Source organism: Aquarana catesbeiana, linkage group LG05 (assembly GCF_042186555.1).
Source record: "Aquarana catesbeiana isolate 2022-GZ linkage group LG05, ASM4218655v1, whole genome shotgun sequence".
Classification (NCBI taxonomy): domain Eukaryota; kingdom Metazoa; phylum Chordata; class Amphibia; order Anura; family Ranidae; genus Aquarana; species Aquarana catesbeiana.
In genome coordinates, this window is record NC_133328.1 from 34,473,257 (window position 1) to 34,489,320 (window position 16,064).

At 41.9% G+C, this 16,064-nt stretch overlaps 1 protein-coding gene across 1 annotated transcript in view; it reads left to right on the plus strand.

Annotated features, from left to right (window-relative positions):
* The first annotated feature begins 3,452 nt into the window (after window positions 1-3,452).
* Window positions 3,453-16,064, plus strand: part of LOC141144175 (kunitz-type serine protease inhibitor bitisilin-3-like) — a 45,623-nt gene continuing 33,011 nt past the window's right edge. Inside the window, exon 1 of the mRNA XM_073629598.1 lies at window positions 3,453-3,742. Within this exon, the coding sequence (XP_073485699.1) occupies window positions 3,667-3,742 (76 nt within the window). The 5' untranslated portion in view covers window positions 3,453-3,666. The remainder of the gene's footprint in view (window positions 3,743-16,064) is intronic.

A 16,064-nucleotide genomic window follows, 5' to 3' on the forward strand; every position in this document is an offset into this window, starting at 1 on the left:
CTTCGGCTCGGTTCACACTGGGGCGACTTGGGATCCGACTTGTACGCCCTCAAGTCGCCCCAAGTCGCCCCAAGTCGCTTAGCATTTAGATTACAATTGTAGTGAATTGAACCGTCTTAACTGACACTACTGAAGTCGCTCCGACTTCAAAAAAGGTTCCTGTACTACTTCTATCCGACTTGTAGGCGACTTGTACCCATTCAACTCAATGTAAGTCGCCTGCAAGTCGGATCTCTCAAGCGACTTTGCAGAGAAAACCCCTCCCTCCCCCCTCCCTCCCAGAGAGGTGATTGGCCACAGGCGAAGTCGCCTGTCATGGAGGCGACTTCAAGTCGCCTCGTAATTTGCCGAAGTCGCGCTGAAGTCGCGCTAAAGTCGCGCTGAAGCCGCGTTGAAGTCGCGGTACAAAGTCGCGCTAAAGTCGTGTTGCCCATGTGTGAACCGACCCTTCCTGTATTAGAGTGCCCCCACTCTGGATGAAAGAACACAGGGGGCACAGCAGACAGCAGCATCGTCAGTCTGGGGGAGGGAAGTGTTAGATGTATTAGCACATTTAAATACACTAAGACATTAAAGCCAAACTCAGTTATAGCAAACTTTTTTTTTCCTTTTGTGATAAAGGTTTTGTTTAAATAAATAAAAGCTGATCATTGTAAACACTCCTGTCAGTGGTTTGTCTCATCTGTGTAAACTGATACATTCTGCTGGAGAGTTTGTGCTTTTGAAAAAAAACAACAGACTTGCTGGCTGGATCACCAAATGAAAATAGAAGAAAGGGAGCCCAAAAAACAAAACAAATGCAGTCATCCCATTTAAGAATTGGTAAGCTGCCAATATAATAAATGTTTGCTATTGGGTTTAATGCTGCTTCAAAATGTATTTAATTATTTTCTCTGTTGCAGATTTCTCCTGGGGTAGGAATCATCTAAATACAGCAACTGTAGAAACTGCTTGCGGTCAAGAAGGACCTTCTTACACAGTGTTTATAAACATTGTTCAGACACAAGATAAAGAGAGATACAAGGTAATATTGTTACTTTTGTATCTCTGTTTCACTCATCTGCAGTTTTAACAAAATTTGTCCATTATTCATTCTTAGTTTAATTTGCCTTGATTAACTACTTGCCTACAGGTTACTTTCACTTGGTGGTATTTATTCACCAATGGCTTTTAATTTTTTATTTTTTGCTAAGTAAACGAAAAAAGACCAAAAATTTTGAAAGAAAAAAAAGTTTTTTTTTTTTGTTTCAGTTATAACATTTTGTAAAAAGTTAATTTTTCGCTTTCACTGATGTGCGCTGATAGGCTGCACTGATATGATGCACTGATGGCCACTGATGAGACGGCAATGATGGGCACTGATGGGCACTGATAGGTGGCACTAATGGGCACTGATGACGCGGAAATGATGGGCACTGATAATGCGGCACTGATGGGCACTGATAGGCAGCACTGATGGGCATTGATAGGCGGCTCTAATGGGCACTGATAATGCGGCACTGATGGACAGTGATAGGTGGCACTGATAGGCACTGATGAGGCAGGAATGATGGACACTGATAGGCGGCACTGATGGGCTCTTATAATGCGGCACTGATGGGCACTGATGAGGCGCCAATGATGGGCACTGATAGGCGGCACTGATGGGCACTGATAATGCGGCACTGATGGGCACTGGTGAGGCTGCTGGGCACTGGTAGGCTGCATATGACAGGCCCTGGTGAGGCTGCTGGGCACTGGTAGGCTGCATATGATGGGCACTGGTGAGGCTGCTGGGCACCGGTAGGCTGCATATGACGGGCACTGGTGAGGCTGCTGGGCACTGGTAGGCTGCATATGACGGGCACTGGTGAGGCTGCTGGGCACTGGTAGGCTGCATATGATGGGCACTGGTGAGGCTGCTGGGCACTGGTAGGCTGCATATGATGGGCACTGGTGAGGTTGCTGGGCACAGGCAGGCTGCATATGACGGGCACTAATGAGGCTGCTGGGCACAGGCAAGCTGCATATGACGGGCACTGGTGAGGCTGCTGGGCACTAGTAGGCTGCATATGATGGGCACTGGTGAGGTTGCTGGGCACAGGCAGGCTGCATATGACGGGCACTAATGAGGCTGCTGGGCACAGGCAAGCTGCATATGACGGGCACTGGTGAGGCTGCTGGGCACTGGTAGGCTGCATATGATGGGCACTGGTGAGGTTGCTGGGCACAGGCGGGCTGCATATGACGGGCACTAATAAGGCTGCTGGGCACTGGTAGGCTGCATATGATGGGCCCTGGTGAGGCTGCATTGATCTCCAGTGTCATGTCTGCAGTCTCTGACTATCCCCTGTATCATATCTGCTAGAGGTGCACCGAATGGAAATTTTGCTAATACTATTAGCAATGTGTTTAAGTAAAAGACTGCAGACATGATGCAAGAGATAGTTAGAGACTGAAGACTGCATTTTTCTTGCCCTAAAAGTGCCAATAATGGAAAACAATAATTTCATGTTAATTTAAATTGATGATATTATTAAAAAAGTTGAATATAATACAATTATATATAAAAATCAAAATATTTTTTAAAAACTGCCATTTTCGGTATTGGTTTTCGGCACCAAAATTTCCATTCGGTGCACCCCTATTATAGAGTTATTGCTGCACCAATCTATATTAGAAATGAATACATGGTGACAGTGGCAAAACATTAACCAAAATGATGTCGTGTACAAAAAATTCTATGATATGAAAATAATCAATACATATTTGAAAGTGACTATTATAGTGCAAAAGGTGCTTTTTATGCAAAACAGAGTCTCTTTTCTGTACAATAATTTTTATTCATCCACACTGGCTCACCTAAGGAGACAGCATAGATAGCAGCGGCTCACCCACATCATTAATTACTTAGATTGCATCCCTGGGCACGGGTGTTTAACACTTATTTATAATATGTGTGTGTGTATATATATATATATATATATATATATATATAATTATTATATAATACAGAGCTATACATTAACTTCATTTCTGAACATATTTGTCAGCTGTATATAGATATGTGTGTAGATAGATAGATAGATAGATAGATAGATAGATAGATAGATAGATAGATAGATAGATAGATAGATAGATAGATAGATAGATAGATAGAGAGATAGACATTTGGTAGTCATGACATTCTATGCTGTATAGGATAGGGGTTGAGCTGGATGGAGGTGTACTTGTTTATATAATCATTTAGTATCTTTATATGGTATTTTTATGATGAAAAAAATGTGCAATAAAATGTATACAGTATTTTGTAGATATCACATGTATTCTTTGAAGAGTAACTTTAAAAAAAACATTTTTTATTTTGGAATTTCTTCTTTTTTTTTTGTCAATATTTGGTAAATGTCACTTTCACGGTTTTATAAATACGTCCATAAACTCTGCCCTCACATGACACAGTTGCAAAACTACACTTTGTTCTCACAGTTCCTTTATTCCTGCATAGAGTATATAGGGAGGGTGAGTCTGGGCTCTCAGGAAATTCTAGTTCTGACGCTCCTCAAAGGTCAGCGAGGTGTTCTGGTGATTGCTGTCCTCTCCCTTTAGGTATTTAAAGTCCTCAGGTTTCAGCAGGTGGAATATTTTCTCTTCGCTCTCCGGCAGTAGACGACTTGGTGATTCTCAGGCATGATGTGGTGTGCCATTTTCCTGGCTGTTGTCACAGCCATTCAGCTGACGCCAGCACATGCCTCACCGAAGAAAGGTAAGTGAGGTTTATTGGTGGTCTAATGTTCCTACCACAGGCATACAGACACACAAGGGGGAGTATAGGGGGCAACTGCATTACTCTACTGTTATGTCTTCATAAGGTGCATGTGGTGGGATGGGAACAGACCTACAGGAATCTCCCTTCCACAAATGGGGAAAACTGCTTTTAATAAGTTGTGGGTGATTAGCTTCAAGTAGAGAGTTCTCAGAAAGGTAATCCAGCCATGTGCAAGGTTAAGGGGCTTCTTGCCCATGTTTATTTGGTCAGCAAATAAAGCAACAGACAAGGATTCCCATGCAGTGGTAGAAAACATAGTCTCAAAGCAAAAGTCCATCAAACAAAATGCAAGCCTCCTGGCTAATAAATAGGTCTCACTGAGTGTACTTCAGTCCTGCAGACATGTTCCCTCACAGCCTACTTCCATCTCTCTCTCAGCACCACCACTGATTCTACTCAGGTAAGTCAAAATTTTACCCCAGGTGGGGAGCAAGGTGTGGCCAGTGCTTAACCTCTTGCTGCCTACAGACCTCTCTCTGCTACCATTTACCTTGAATCTCAAGATTCTATGTGGCAGATATACACCATCAATAATCGACAGGGGCTGTATGTCACAAAGTATTATTTGAGTTATGGTACCGAATGGAACTTCAGGGAATGGGTTTAGCATTTTGTAGATCAGAATCCATTACTTTGCAGGTCAACTCAATGCTGATGTGCAAAGTGATATAACACACGGTGATCAGATTTTCATTCATTGTAGCCAGATAACACAAAATATGGGTTACTACCAGGGCTTTTTTTTCAGCGGGAATGTGGGGGAATGCAGTTCCGGCACCTCCTGCATGGCAAGGGGTTCTGGGGCTGCAGCAGGGTCTATTGATACTGGCTGCTGGGGGATCTATTGTCGATGAAGGAAGCTATTTTTGCAGGGGATCTATTGTTTCTGGGGTTGGGTCTTATGTTGCTGGGGGTTTAGTTGTTGCTAGGCAGGATCTACTGTTGAGGGAGGGATCTATTGATGCTGGCTGCGGGGAAATGTGTTGTTGCCGCCAGGGGACTGTTGTTGCTGCAGGGTATATTGTTGAAAGGATTTCATTGCTGCTTGGGGGATCTCTTGTTGATGGGGGAAGGGTCTATTGTTGCTGGCTGCAGTGGATCTATTTTACTGCTTTTCTTGTTATCATTGACAAATTCCATACAAATTACTTAGCAACATTACTTGGTTCTGTATTCTGTAAAAAGCGTGATACTGGGATGTGGGTAGGGGTTGGAACTAAGGGATGAAGCTCGAAGGTGGGTAGGGGGCGGAGACAAGGGGTGACTCTGAAAGGGGGAGTTCCAGCACTTTTTTTTTTTTTTAGAAAAAAAGTCCTGGTTACTACAATGGATGAATTATCCTTGTTCTGCCTAAAGGTTAACTTTATACAATTGTTAAACTAAACTCTGGGAATACCCCATCCCAACTAATGGCTCTTTAAAGCATCCTAAGCCTGAAGACCCTTTTTACTTACCTAAATCAAGGAGCACAAGATGTGTTGGATCCTGAGTCTTTTATCTTCTTCACTGAAAATTAACAAGAGCCATTTTCAGGCATCCACATTGCTGACATGGAGACTTCCAATTGGTTGTCCAATGGTAGGGTCCTCTCAGATACTAGAATACTGCACAGCATGATGATGGCACGAAGAGACAAGTGGCCAGGACAAGCCTGATTATTGGAGGAGAGTACACTGAGTTCCCAACACAGCTAGAGAACGGACCACACTGAGTTCTCATGGCTAGTGTGGTCAGTTTTTAATAGGGAAGCAGAGGGACTGACAAGAACACCAGATATTTTACATAAAGGAAGCAATACAAAGAGAAGAGGATACTTTCTCATACAAGTACAGTAGGGCACATAGCAGGAATATGAAATGTTAGGTTTGTATGTTCTTTAAGTAGCCTTCTCACCACCACAATCCCGTGAATGTAGCCAGCATAGTTACAAATTTAGCTTCACCTACTGAGTTCAGCGGTACGAATGTCCAAGCCACAGTGACGTAACTTCTGCGTGCGGGAGTCACTGTTTACGGCACAGACCTTTCAGAGCGTATGCACCGGTGACGTCACCGGCTGCTTCTAAAGTAAATATTGCCTAAACGGTGCACGTTTAGGATATATTTATTGTACCTATAGGTAAGTCTTATTATAGTAAATAATCCACCGTGCTAGGTGTAAACAATATGAAATCTTGTACAATCCCAATATAGTGATGTAGAAAGTGGTCGTGCTCAATAATAAATTTGTGTTCCAAGGTCCTCAGACTGGGTGCCCCACATAGGTGTACACTCACCCTTAGGAGTTGACCAACTATCTCTAGTATGGTCTTTCAGGCATGTGGGGAAACCCCTGGTGAGATCCGTGTTGGTGCTTCTTGTGGTAAGTTGCCTCATATATATGAATGGGAATGATAAAAAAGAATCCTCAATGCGCAATGTCGTAGAAATTTTTTTTTTGTTAAAACCAGTTAAAAGTTACACTCACATGCAATGGTGCCTAAATCCTGGCACCCGGCGTGTATACAGTAGCAGGTGATTGGGAAATCAGCCCACAAATGTGCCGCTAGCCACAATTCCGCTCGAGTCCCAGGGTGTAGCGTGGACGGAAGTGTGTTGCAGTGACACAGAGGCATTATCGCGTCACCGCCACACACTGCCGTGTTTTAACAAATAAACTTTTCTACGGTATTGCGCAATGAGGATTCTTTATTATCATTCCCATTCATTTATACGAGGCAACTTATCACAAGAGGCGCCAACACGGATCTCTCCAGGGGTTTCCCCACATGCCTGAACGATCATGCTAGAGATAGTATGGTGGGGCACCCAGTGTGATCACCTTGGAACACAAATTTATTACTGAGCACGAGCACTTTCTACATTACTATATTGGGACTTTACAAGATTTCATATTGTTTACACCTAGCGCGGTGGATTGTTTTCTATTTTATCACTTTTTGCATCTAGCGAGTTTTTAACTGCAGCTGATGGAATTATTCAATGTATTTGTGTAATTTAATTTGACATATATTTATTGGCGCTTAGTATTTATTCATAAGCCTTACTATAGGCTTTCCTATAGGTAAAAGTCAATCACGGGAGTTTACTCCCACAGTGTGGATGAATGAATCTCCTGCTGTGGCTATTGTATTTTGACAGTTGGCCCTGTTGGTTGGCCAACAAATTACCACCTTGCTCCTTCAATTTTTCAGCCGAGGGATGCTGGTTGGGAAGTGTCAGGTGGGGCCACGAGTGAATGTTGTCAGGTTTCTCTGAAACCGGACAAAATTTGTAAAGTGTATGGCTCTTTAAGCTCCATTCACGACTTTGAAGTGCAACTTTGATGCAAATTTTGGATGGGAGCAACTTGGACACGACCTTTGCTTTGACCAGTGATAATAGACAACTGTCACACAATAGTTGCATTGTATAACATTCAGGTACGACTTTCATGCAACTTTTAAGGGTTAACATTGAAGTCTATGGCCCTCAAATTGCGTGAAAGTCAGACCAAGGTAGTGGCATGAACTACTTTGAAGTTGTTGAAACTTTAATTTGCACATATATGAATGGTTATAATTGGAAAACATGGGGAACGACTTGTCAAGCAAAGTTGCATGACAAGACTTCCAAGTGTGAATGGAGCCTTACTCTGACTGCTCATGCTAGATCCCCTTTTACTCCTTCCAAACAGGCATGGGGGACAGCAATCAACTTATTTTGTATGATATTTGCACAAATGTTTTTTAAATCTATATTGTCAAGAAAAATTACACCAAAATGAATTTTAGTGCACACAAACACAATCAAATACATAATTTATAAAATATAAACAATGGGGTTGCATTCAAACTAAAATCAATAGATACCAAACATGTAAAGCTGTAAAATTACATTAACTGTGAAATGCCAAAAAATATGCCCATGCCCAAGTACAGAAAAAATATCTCCCGATCTGCCAGAAGTACAGCTCCTAACTTCAGTTGAGAGTTGACAACACAGTAGTTTTTCTGGAATGACACATCATGCTAAATCCCCTTACTCCTTCCAAACAGCCATGGGGGACAGCGATCAACTTCCAAAAATGATACACAAAACTTTTCTACAGGTTGCTCCCTCTCCTCTCTGAATTGTGATCATTTTATTCATTACAGCAAGAAAAAGTCATAATTCTTGTGAATCATTATCATATAGCTTTAAATTCCTTTGAGCTAATTTACAGAGAAACAAGTATGTTTTTTTCATTTACTATCTCTGGAAATATCTCTGTTATTCAAGAAATGTCTGTGGAGGTGTCTCGATAATAAACAAGAATGTCAAGTAAATTAAGGTAATGTAAAGTGAAGAATATGAGTCAGATTTTCTCAATCAGGGTTCCTCTAGAAAAATGTTAAAAATTTGCATTTCTTTGCTCGAAAATTACTTAAGTATTTTTTTAAATGAAAAGAATAAACAGCGCCTGCTCCTCCTTGACATTAATTCCTCTTATAAATTTACCCAGTTGGTATATTTATATGTGATATTGGCCTCATTGGATATAACATATGGCTATATATCAACATGATTGATCCATAACTAACATATATGCATAATATTGTTGAACCAAATGACCATTATGGGTTGAATAGACAATATAATTTAATTGAATAGTAACAATTATTAAAAGTGACAATAATAAAATGAATTAAAGTGCATAATGTAAAAAAAGTGCAAAATAATCCTTTTCTTAGTGCAGGAAAGTGCGAAAGTACTCCATGTCCCAATGGAGTTGGTGATCCTCCTCCTGGGGATGATATACATTTCCAAATTTACCAGATGGGTTGGACTCCTTTGCCTTACAGCAAAACAGAGTCAAACTTGCCTGTAGGTCATTTACTGGGGACCAAACCCAATGCTGTAATCTCTGGTTACTTCCGGTATCTCCTCTATGGTGTATATCCTGCAATTATGGCTCTGGAACTTCAGGGGTAAACCATGTGCAGCGCATGATAAAGGAAAGAGAGAGCTCCTCATAGAGTAAAATCCTCAGGTTTTATTGGTTAAAACAGCTTACAATATATATATCTATCTATATATATATACAACCCCTGGCAAAAATTATGGAATCACCAGTCCCTGAGGATGTTCCTTCAGTTGTTTATTGTTGTAGAAAAAAAGCAGATCACAGATGTGGCCAAAAACGAAAGGCATTTCAAATGGCAACTTTCTGGCTTTAAGAAACACTAAAAGAAATCAAGAAAAATAATTGTGGTGGCCAGTAATAGTTAGATTTATAGAACAAGCACAGGGAATAAATTATGGAATCACTCAAATCTGAGGAAAAAATTATGGAATCACCCTGTAAATTTTCATTACAAACACTAACACCTGCATCAGATTAAATCTGCTTGTTAGTATGTAGGTAAAGAGGGTAAATCATCACGCAGTGTTGCACAAGATGTTGGTTGTTCACAGTCGGCTGTGTCTAAAACATGGACCAAATACAAACAACATGGGAAGGTGGTTAAAGGCAAGCATACTGGTAGACCAAGGAAGACATCAAAGCGTCAAGACAGAAAACTTAAAGCAATATGCCTTGAAAACAGAAAATGTACAACAAAACAAATGAGGAACAAATGGGAGGAAACTGGAGTCAACATCTGTGACCGAACTGTAAGAAACCGCCTAAAGGAAATGGGATTTACATACAGAAAAGCTAAAAGAAAGCCATCTCTAACACCTAAACACAAAAAAACAAGGTTACAATGGGCTAAGGAAAGGCAATCGTGGACTGTGGATGATTGGATGAAAGTCATATTCAGTGATGAATCTCGAATCTGCATTGGGCAAGGTGATGATGCTGGAACTTTTGTTTGGTGCCGTTCCAATGAGATTTATGCAGACGACTGTCTGAAGAAAACATGCAAATTTCCACAGTGAATTATGATACGGGGCTGCATGTCAGGTAAAGGCACTGGGGAGGTGGCTGTCATTAAATCTTCAATAAATGCACAGGTTTACATTGAAGTTTTGGACACTTTTCTTATCCCATCTATTGAAAGGATGTTTGGGGATGATGAAATCATTTATCAAGATGATAATGCATCTTGCCATAGAGCAAAAACTGTGAAAAAATTCCTTGAAGAAAGACACATAAGGTCAATGTCATGGCCAGCAAACAGTCCGGATCTCAATCCAATTGAAAACCTGTGGTGGAAGTTAAAGAAAATGGTCCATGACAAGGCTCCAACCTGCAAAGATGATTTGGCAACAGCAATCAGAGAAGGCTGGAGCCAGATTGATGAAGAGTACTGTTTATCACTCATTAAGTCAATGCCTCAGAGACTGCAAGCAGTTATAAAAGCCAGAGGTGGTGCAACAAAGTACTAGTGATGTGTTGGAGTGTTACTTTGTTTTTCATGATTCCATAATTTTTTCCTCAGAGTTGAGTGATTCCATAATTTATTCCCTGTGCTTGTTCTATAAATCTAACTGTTACTGGCCACCACAATTATTTTTCTTGATTTCTTTTAGTGTTTCTTAAAGCCAGAATGTTGCCATTTGAAATGCCTTTAGTTTTTGGCCATGTCTGTGATCTGCTTTTTTTCTACAACAATAAACAACTGAAGGAACATCCTCAGGGACTGGTGATTCCATACTTTTGCCAGGGGTTGTATATATATAGATAGATAGATAGATAGATATATATATAAACTGTCATATTGACAGGACCAGCGTCACGCAGTGAAATCCTCAGCCCGTACAGTTTGTGGAGACGTGGTATCTATTCAGCACATATCGTGCGTTCCATTCTCCTGGCCAGGAGACGTGTTCTTGACGTGTTTCGTCATAGAGTTGCGACGTTGTCAAAAGCCTTTTTTTTTTTTTTTTTTTTTTTTTAAGTTTTGGATAAAGCGGGAGGGGATTAGTACCCCTGTCAGTTTTTATTGCTGTCTGTGCCCTCATTATGGAGATTGACTCTCTTTTTTTGTCCTGTTTGCTGTTATCACCTAAAATTAAAGTAAAAGACAATCCCAAATTTTGGGTTGAACAGTAATAGAGGGGAAATCTTCCAGTGGGGACACAAGTTCTGGTGACACCCCAGGATTCCCTCACTTTGGAAGGATTTCCTCTCAGTTCCTGATTTGGCTGTGGGAAAGGAAGTGAAGGGAAACCTCCCCAATGAGACACAGATGGTAGAAAAAAACTCCCAAACTGACAGGGGGTTATAAAACAATAATAGAAAACGCGCTGGCAGGTAAATAAACAGAAAAAAAAGCTGCTGGCAAAATAACAGTCAGACAAACTATATAAGGATGATAATTGTGTAAATTGACGCATTAAAATATAATAATGTACAAGGTAATGCCATAAAAATGAAATATAACATATAAAACAAACACGTGCATATATAAGTGGAAAAAAAAAGTACAGATTAGGTCTTCCAAAACACCGGAGTGACACTTTACAGAAAGGGAGTGCTCAATCTACCTTGACAATCACCATGTGAGCGTTCACCAACCACAAGCAATGGACTCTTGTCAGAACATGGGGACTCCATGCCAAAAAATAATGGTACTCGATTATGCCCATTTCCCAAATATGCCCATGCCCAAGTACAGAAAAATACCTCCCGATCTGCCAGGAATACAGCTCCTAATTTCAGTTGCGAGTTGACAGTTTTTCTGGAATGATGTCACAGGAATGGTGTCAGACCTGTCCAGTTATCTTTTGCTAAACTTCAGAATCCCTCTCCCTTTACTCATCTCTACAACATGGGGGAAGTGTTTATTTTTATTTTTTTGAATAAAATACTTTTTATTGAAAAAATGTTAACAAATTACAACAAGACTATTACATACCATAGAAACCTACAAAACAAAAACAAAAAAAAGTGGGGGAAGTGTTTATAATATAAGATAATAACTGGGGGGCTAATTGGACTCCTTGAAATAATACAAGATAATATCTGGGGGGACTTATTAGACCCCCTAAAATAATACAAGGTAAGAACTGGGAGGGCCGATTAGACCCCTGGAAATAATAAGAACTGGGAGGGCTGATTAGCAGGGGGGTTGCTAGGTAGCAAAAAGACCAGGGGCTTCAGCCCGAAGTCCGAGCCTGGCACTGGGGAGGGGTGAGGGGGTGTTATCTACCTGACGTGCACTGACCTACCTGATGCGCACTGACCTACCTGACATACACTGACTATTACACTCACCTACCTGACATACACTGACCTACCTGACATACACTGACCTACCTGACATACACTGACTATTACACTCACCTACCTGACAAACACTGACCTACCTGACATACACTGACTATTACACTCACCTACCTGATAAACACTGACCTACCTGACATACACTGACCTACCTGACACACACTGACCCACACTAAGACCCACGCTGACCTACCTGACACACACTGACCTACCTGACATACACTGACCCACAGAGAGAGACAGAGAGAGACAGAGAGAGAGACAGAAGCACCTTTAATCTTCTCTTCTGTCCCAGCCAGCCACCACTGCCGTTATTTTATTCTCCTGCTGGCTGCTTTAGGCATAAACACAGCATGACTTACTCTTGAGGGAGAAGGGGGCGTTGCCGCTCTGTCTGCCAGGCTATACCTCCCATACCTTCAAATGACAACAGGGAGACCCCCAGCTGCACATATGCTGTGTGCATTGATGCTTTCATACCTCTGCCACTGACTCAGTAGCCATCCATCCCTTTACCATGCTAGCCAGGATTATGCATTCTTTTGGAGGTCTTAGTGCCTCAATGTTTGAGCTCCACGCTTCGGATGTACAGCAACATAAGTTACTACACAAATCTGTGGAACTAACCAGATACTTAACTGTCGGATGGGAACTGAGCACAGTTAACGCTGTTGTTACTACATGACCTAGATAGCAGTGTATAATATTCTGAGGAGTAGGCAATGTCTGCTGCATATCTATTTGCACTATGTTGCCTTTCAGCTGCTAGAGGCCTTATGGTTGATCTTATTCATATTGTGTATTGTACTGCATTCATGCTCAGTGGGAGCCACTCCTGTTTGGCTTCTGTCTACCCCCTTCCCCACTTAGGTTGGTGCACTTCTCCAATGGCGATTTCGGTTGAAGTGCGCCGTTGGCAATATTGTGCCGAGGTAGTTTCAGGGGCCATGTCCCTTTACACATTTCCCTCTGTACCTATTTACTAATTTGTCTCTCGTATATTTTCTTTTTGTCTTCCTTTTTTCTCCACTTATACTTTATCTCTACTCTCTCCATCACCGTAACCCTCTCCTCCCCTCCCCTACCTTCCCCTTCCTAACCCCCTTTCCTTACCCTGGAATGGACACTGTTAAGATAATTTCGCTCAATGCCAAAGGGCTCAACGTCCCCGAAAAGAGACGTATACTTTTAAATGACCTGAAACACGCGTATGCAGATGTAGCTTTCATCCAAGAAACTCACTTCAGAGATGATAAACTTCCCATCCCGAAAAATAGGTTTTATCCAATTAACTACCATGCTACTAACAAACTTGCTAAGTCATAGGGCGTATCCATACTACTGTCCAACCGACTCCCTTGGACTTGACAAGACACCCCAGCGAATTCTGCTGGGCGCTTCATTTTCATTAAGGGCTTACTGGGGGAGGTTAAAATGACATTTGCCACTATCTATGCCCCTAATGACTGTCAAGATATTTTCCTTAACTGTACGCTAGACCTACTCCTAGAATTCTCCGAAGGTCAGTTAATACTAGGAGGGGATTTCAATGTTCCTTTGCTTCCTAATGTAGATATTTCCTATGGCTCATCCTCCGTTCCTCGATGCGTTCACAAACGAGTGGTGCAGTCTCTCCACAAAGCCCAACTGATAGATATTTGGCGTTAGCTGCATTCAGGCGTGAAAGATTATCTCTTCCCATATTGTATGTTCCGGGATGTGCAGCACATTATTTCTCCTATATGTGTCTTCCCTATGCTAGAAAGAGTATTCCGTTTTCTCCTTCCCTCACAAAGTCTACACCTGCATAGACAATTTGTTAATCCCACATACACAGTTACATGCTGTACAAACTTCAGCTATTGGCACGATAATATGGTCGGACCACACACCAATTGAGCTGACATACAAACTCTCTGAAATTTCCTCCTCCAGAACTAGATTCTGGAAATTAAACGAAAGCCTATTACAGAACCCTGAGGTAGTGGAGGATGTTAAAAAAAAAACTGACTCAGTATTTTCAGATTAACACCCAGTGAGACTGTGATACGGAGATCTTATGGGAAGCTCATAAGGCAGTTATCAGGGGAGTCCTCATCAAACACGAGTCACGACTCAAGCCTCAGTGGGAAGAGAAACTCTTGTCTCTCCTTCAGGACATCCACAGAGTAGAGTCTCAGATAAACATGCCCTGACCCCAGCGCTTAAACGAGACCTCCTGTCTCTTTTGCAAGCAAACATCGGACCTGCTAAGTTATCTATCCAAAGCAGCAATACAACTGTGCCGAAGAATTAGCTATGAGTCAGGTGATTAGTAAGGGAGAATGCTAGCCCGCTCGATCAGAGAACAAAAATTAGCTTCATATGTCCCTCAATTCATTACACCTTAGGGCCAAAAAGCAGCACTTCCTAAACAGATTGTCCAGGGTTCTCGAGAACACTACATCTCCCTATATAACCTATGAAACCAGTCTCCACCTCAGACTCAGATAGAAGGCTATATCATGGCGTCTCAGCTTCCCCAGCTACCCCCTGAGGTACGAGAGGATCTGGACACCCCAATAACCTTAGAAGAGCTTCAAAACGCACTCAATGTCTCGAAATCAGGCAAAGCCCCTGGCCCAGGCGTTTTCTCGCTACAGTACTACAAACTGTTCCTCCCAATCATAGGTCCTCATATGGTGGTACTGTTCAATAAACTAGGCTCCGATACCCTCTTCCCTAACCATGTCACAGTGATCCCTAAAGAGAGTAAAGACCCGACTTGCTGTGGCAGTTACAGACCTCGCTTTTAAACTGCGACCATATATTATTCACGAAGATCATTGCCTCATGTATCGTGCAACATCTACAACCATTGATTCACCTAGATCAAGGGGGTTCATCCCAACCGGAGAAGCCCGCGACAATATGCTTAAAATGTTGAAACTTATCCACAAAGTGCAAAAAACACAAACTCCATGTATTATAATAGGGACAGATGCTGAGAAAGCATTTGATCGCATGAACTGGCGCTTCATGTTTGCTGTCCTTCGACACATAGGCTTGGGGGAACATATAAAAATGAAAAACAATGAATGGCGCCATGTGAAATCAGTGAACAAGTATAATTGAAGGTGCCCCTTTAAAAGTGAACAGGTCACCAAATGCTGCAGGAAAATTATATTAAAGGATGAGGCGCTAGTGATGTTCAGTGAATCTAAAATAAAAATACAAATAGCAAGCTAAAAGTCCATGTGTGATAAATTCCGACACCACCAAATTGTAATGCTCAAAATCAGATTCCTAGTTCTTCACCACAAGTACTCAAGAGATGTGTGGCCACTCACCAGAGAATTATGACCCCTTTTTACAGGAAGGTCAAACAGCGCTTCTGGAATACCAATTGATTCCACTGACAGCACAGCTCCACTCCACTCCAGGATGGGAAAAATGACTCCACAAAAGACATAGAGGAAGGTCTCATAGGTAGTATTTTTGATAGATAAAAGCAAATGACAAAAACAAATGGCGATTACACTCACATGTTACAGTGCCGATCCGGACACCAGGTGTAATCAGCATGTGCAAGCCGGATAGTCCTAAAGGGATAGCGTAAAGGCCGCGTCTCTCCTAAGGCCAAGCCTAGATCGGATGTGGAATCAGAACCTGGAATGGCAGCTCCTCTGCTCTGATACAGCGAAACATATGTCAGAGAAGAGGAGCCGCCATTCCAGGTCCTAATCCCACATCCTATCTAGGCTTGGCCTTAGCAGAGACGCGGACTTCACGCTATCCCTTTAGGACTAACAGACTTGCACATGCTGATTACACCTGGTGCCCAGATCGGCACTGTAACATGTGAGTGTAATCGCCATTTGTTGTCATTTGCTTTTATCTATTAAAAATACTACACTATGAGACCTCCCTATATGTCTCTTGTGGAGTCACTTTTCCCATCCTAGTTTCATCTCAAGGGGCCAGTGGAGTGGAACTGTGCTGTCAGTGGAATCAATTGGTATTGCAGAAGTGCTGTTTGACCTTCCTGTAAAAAGGGGTCATAATTCTTTGGTGAGTGGCCACTTATCTC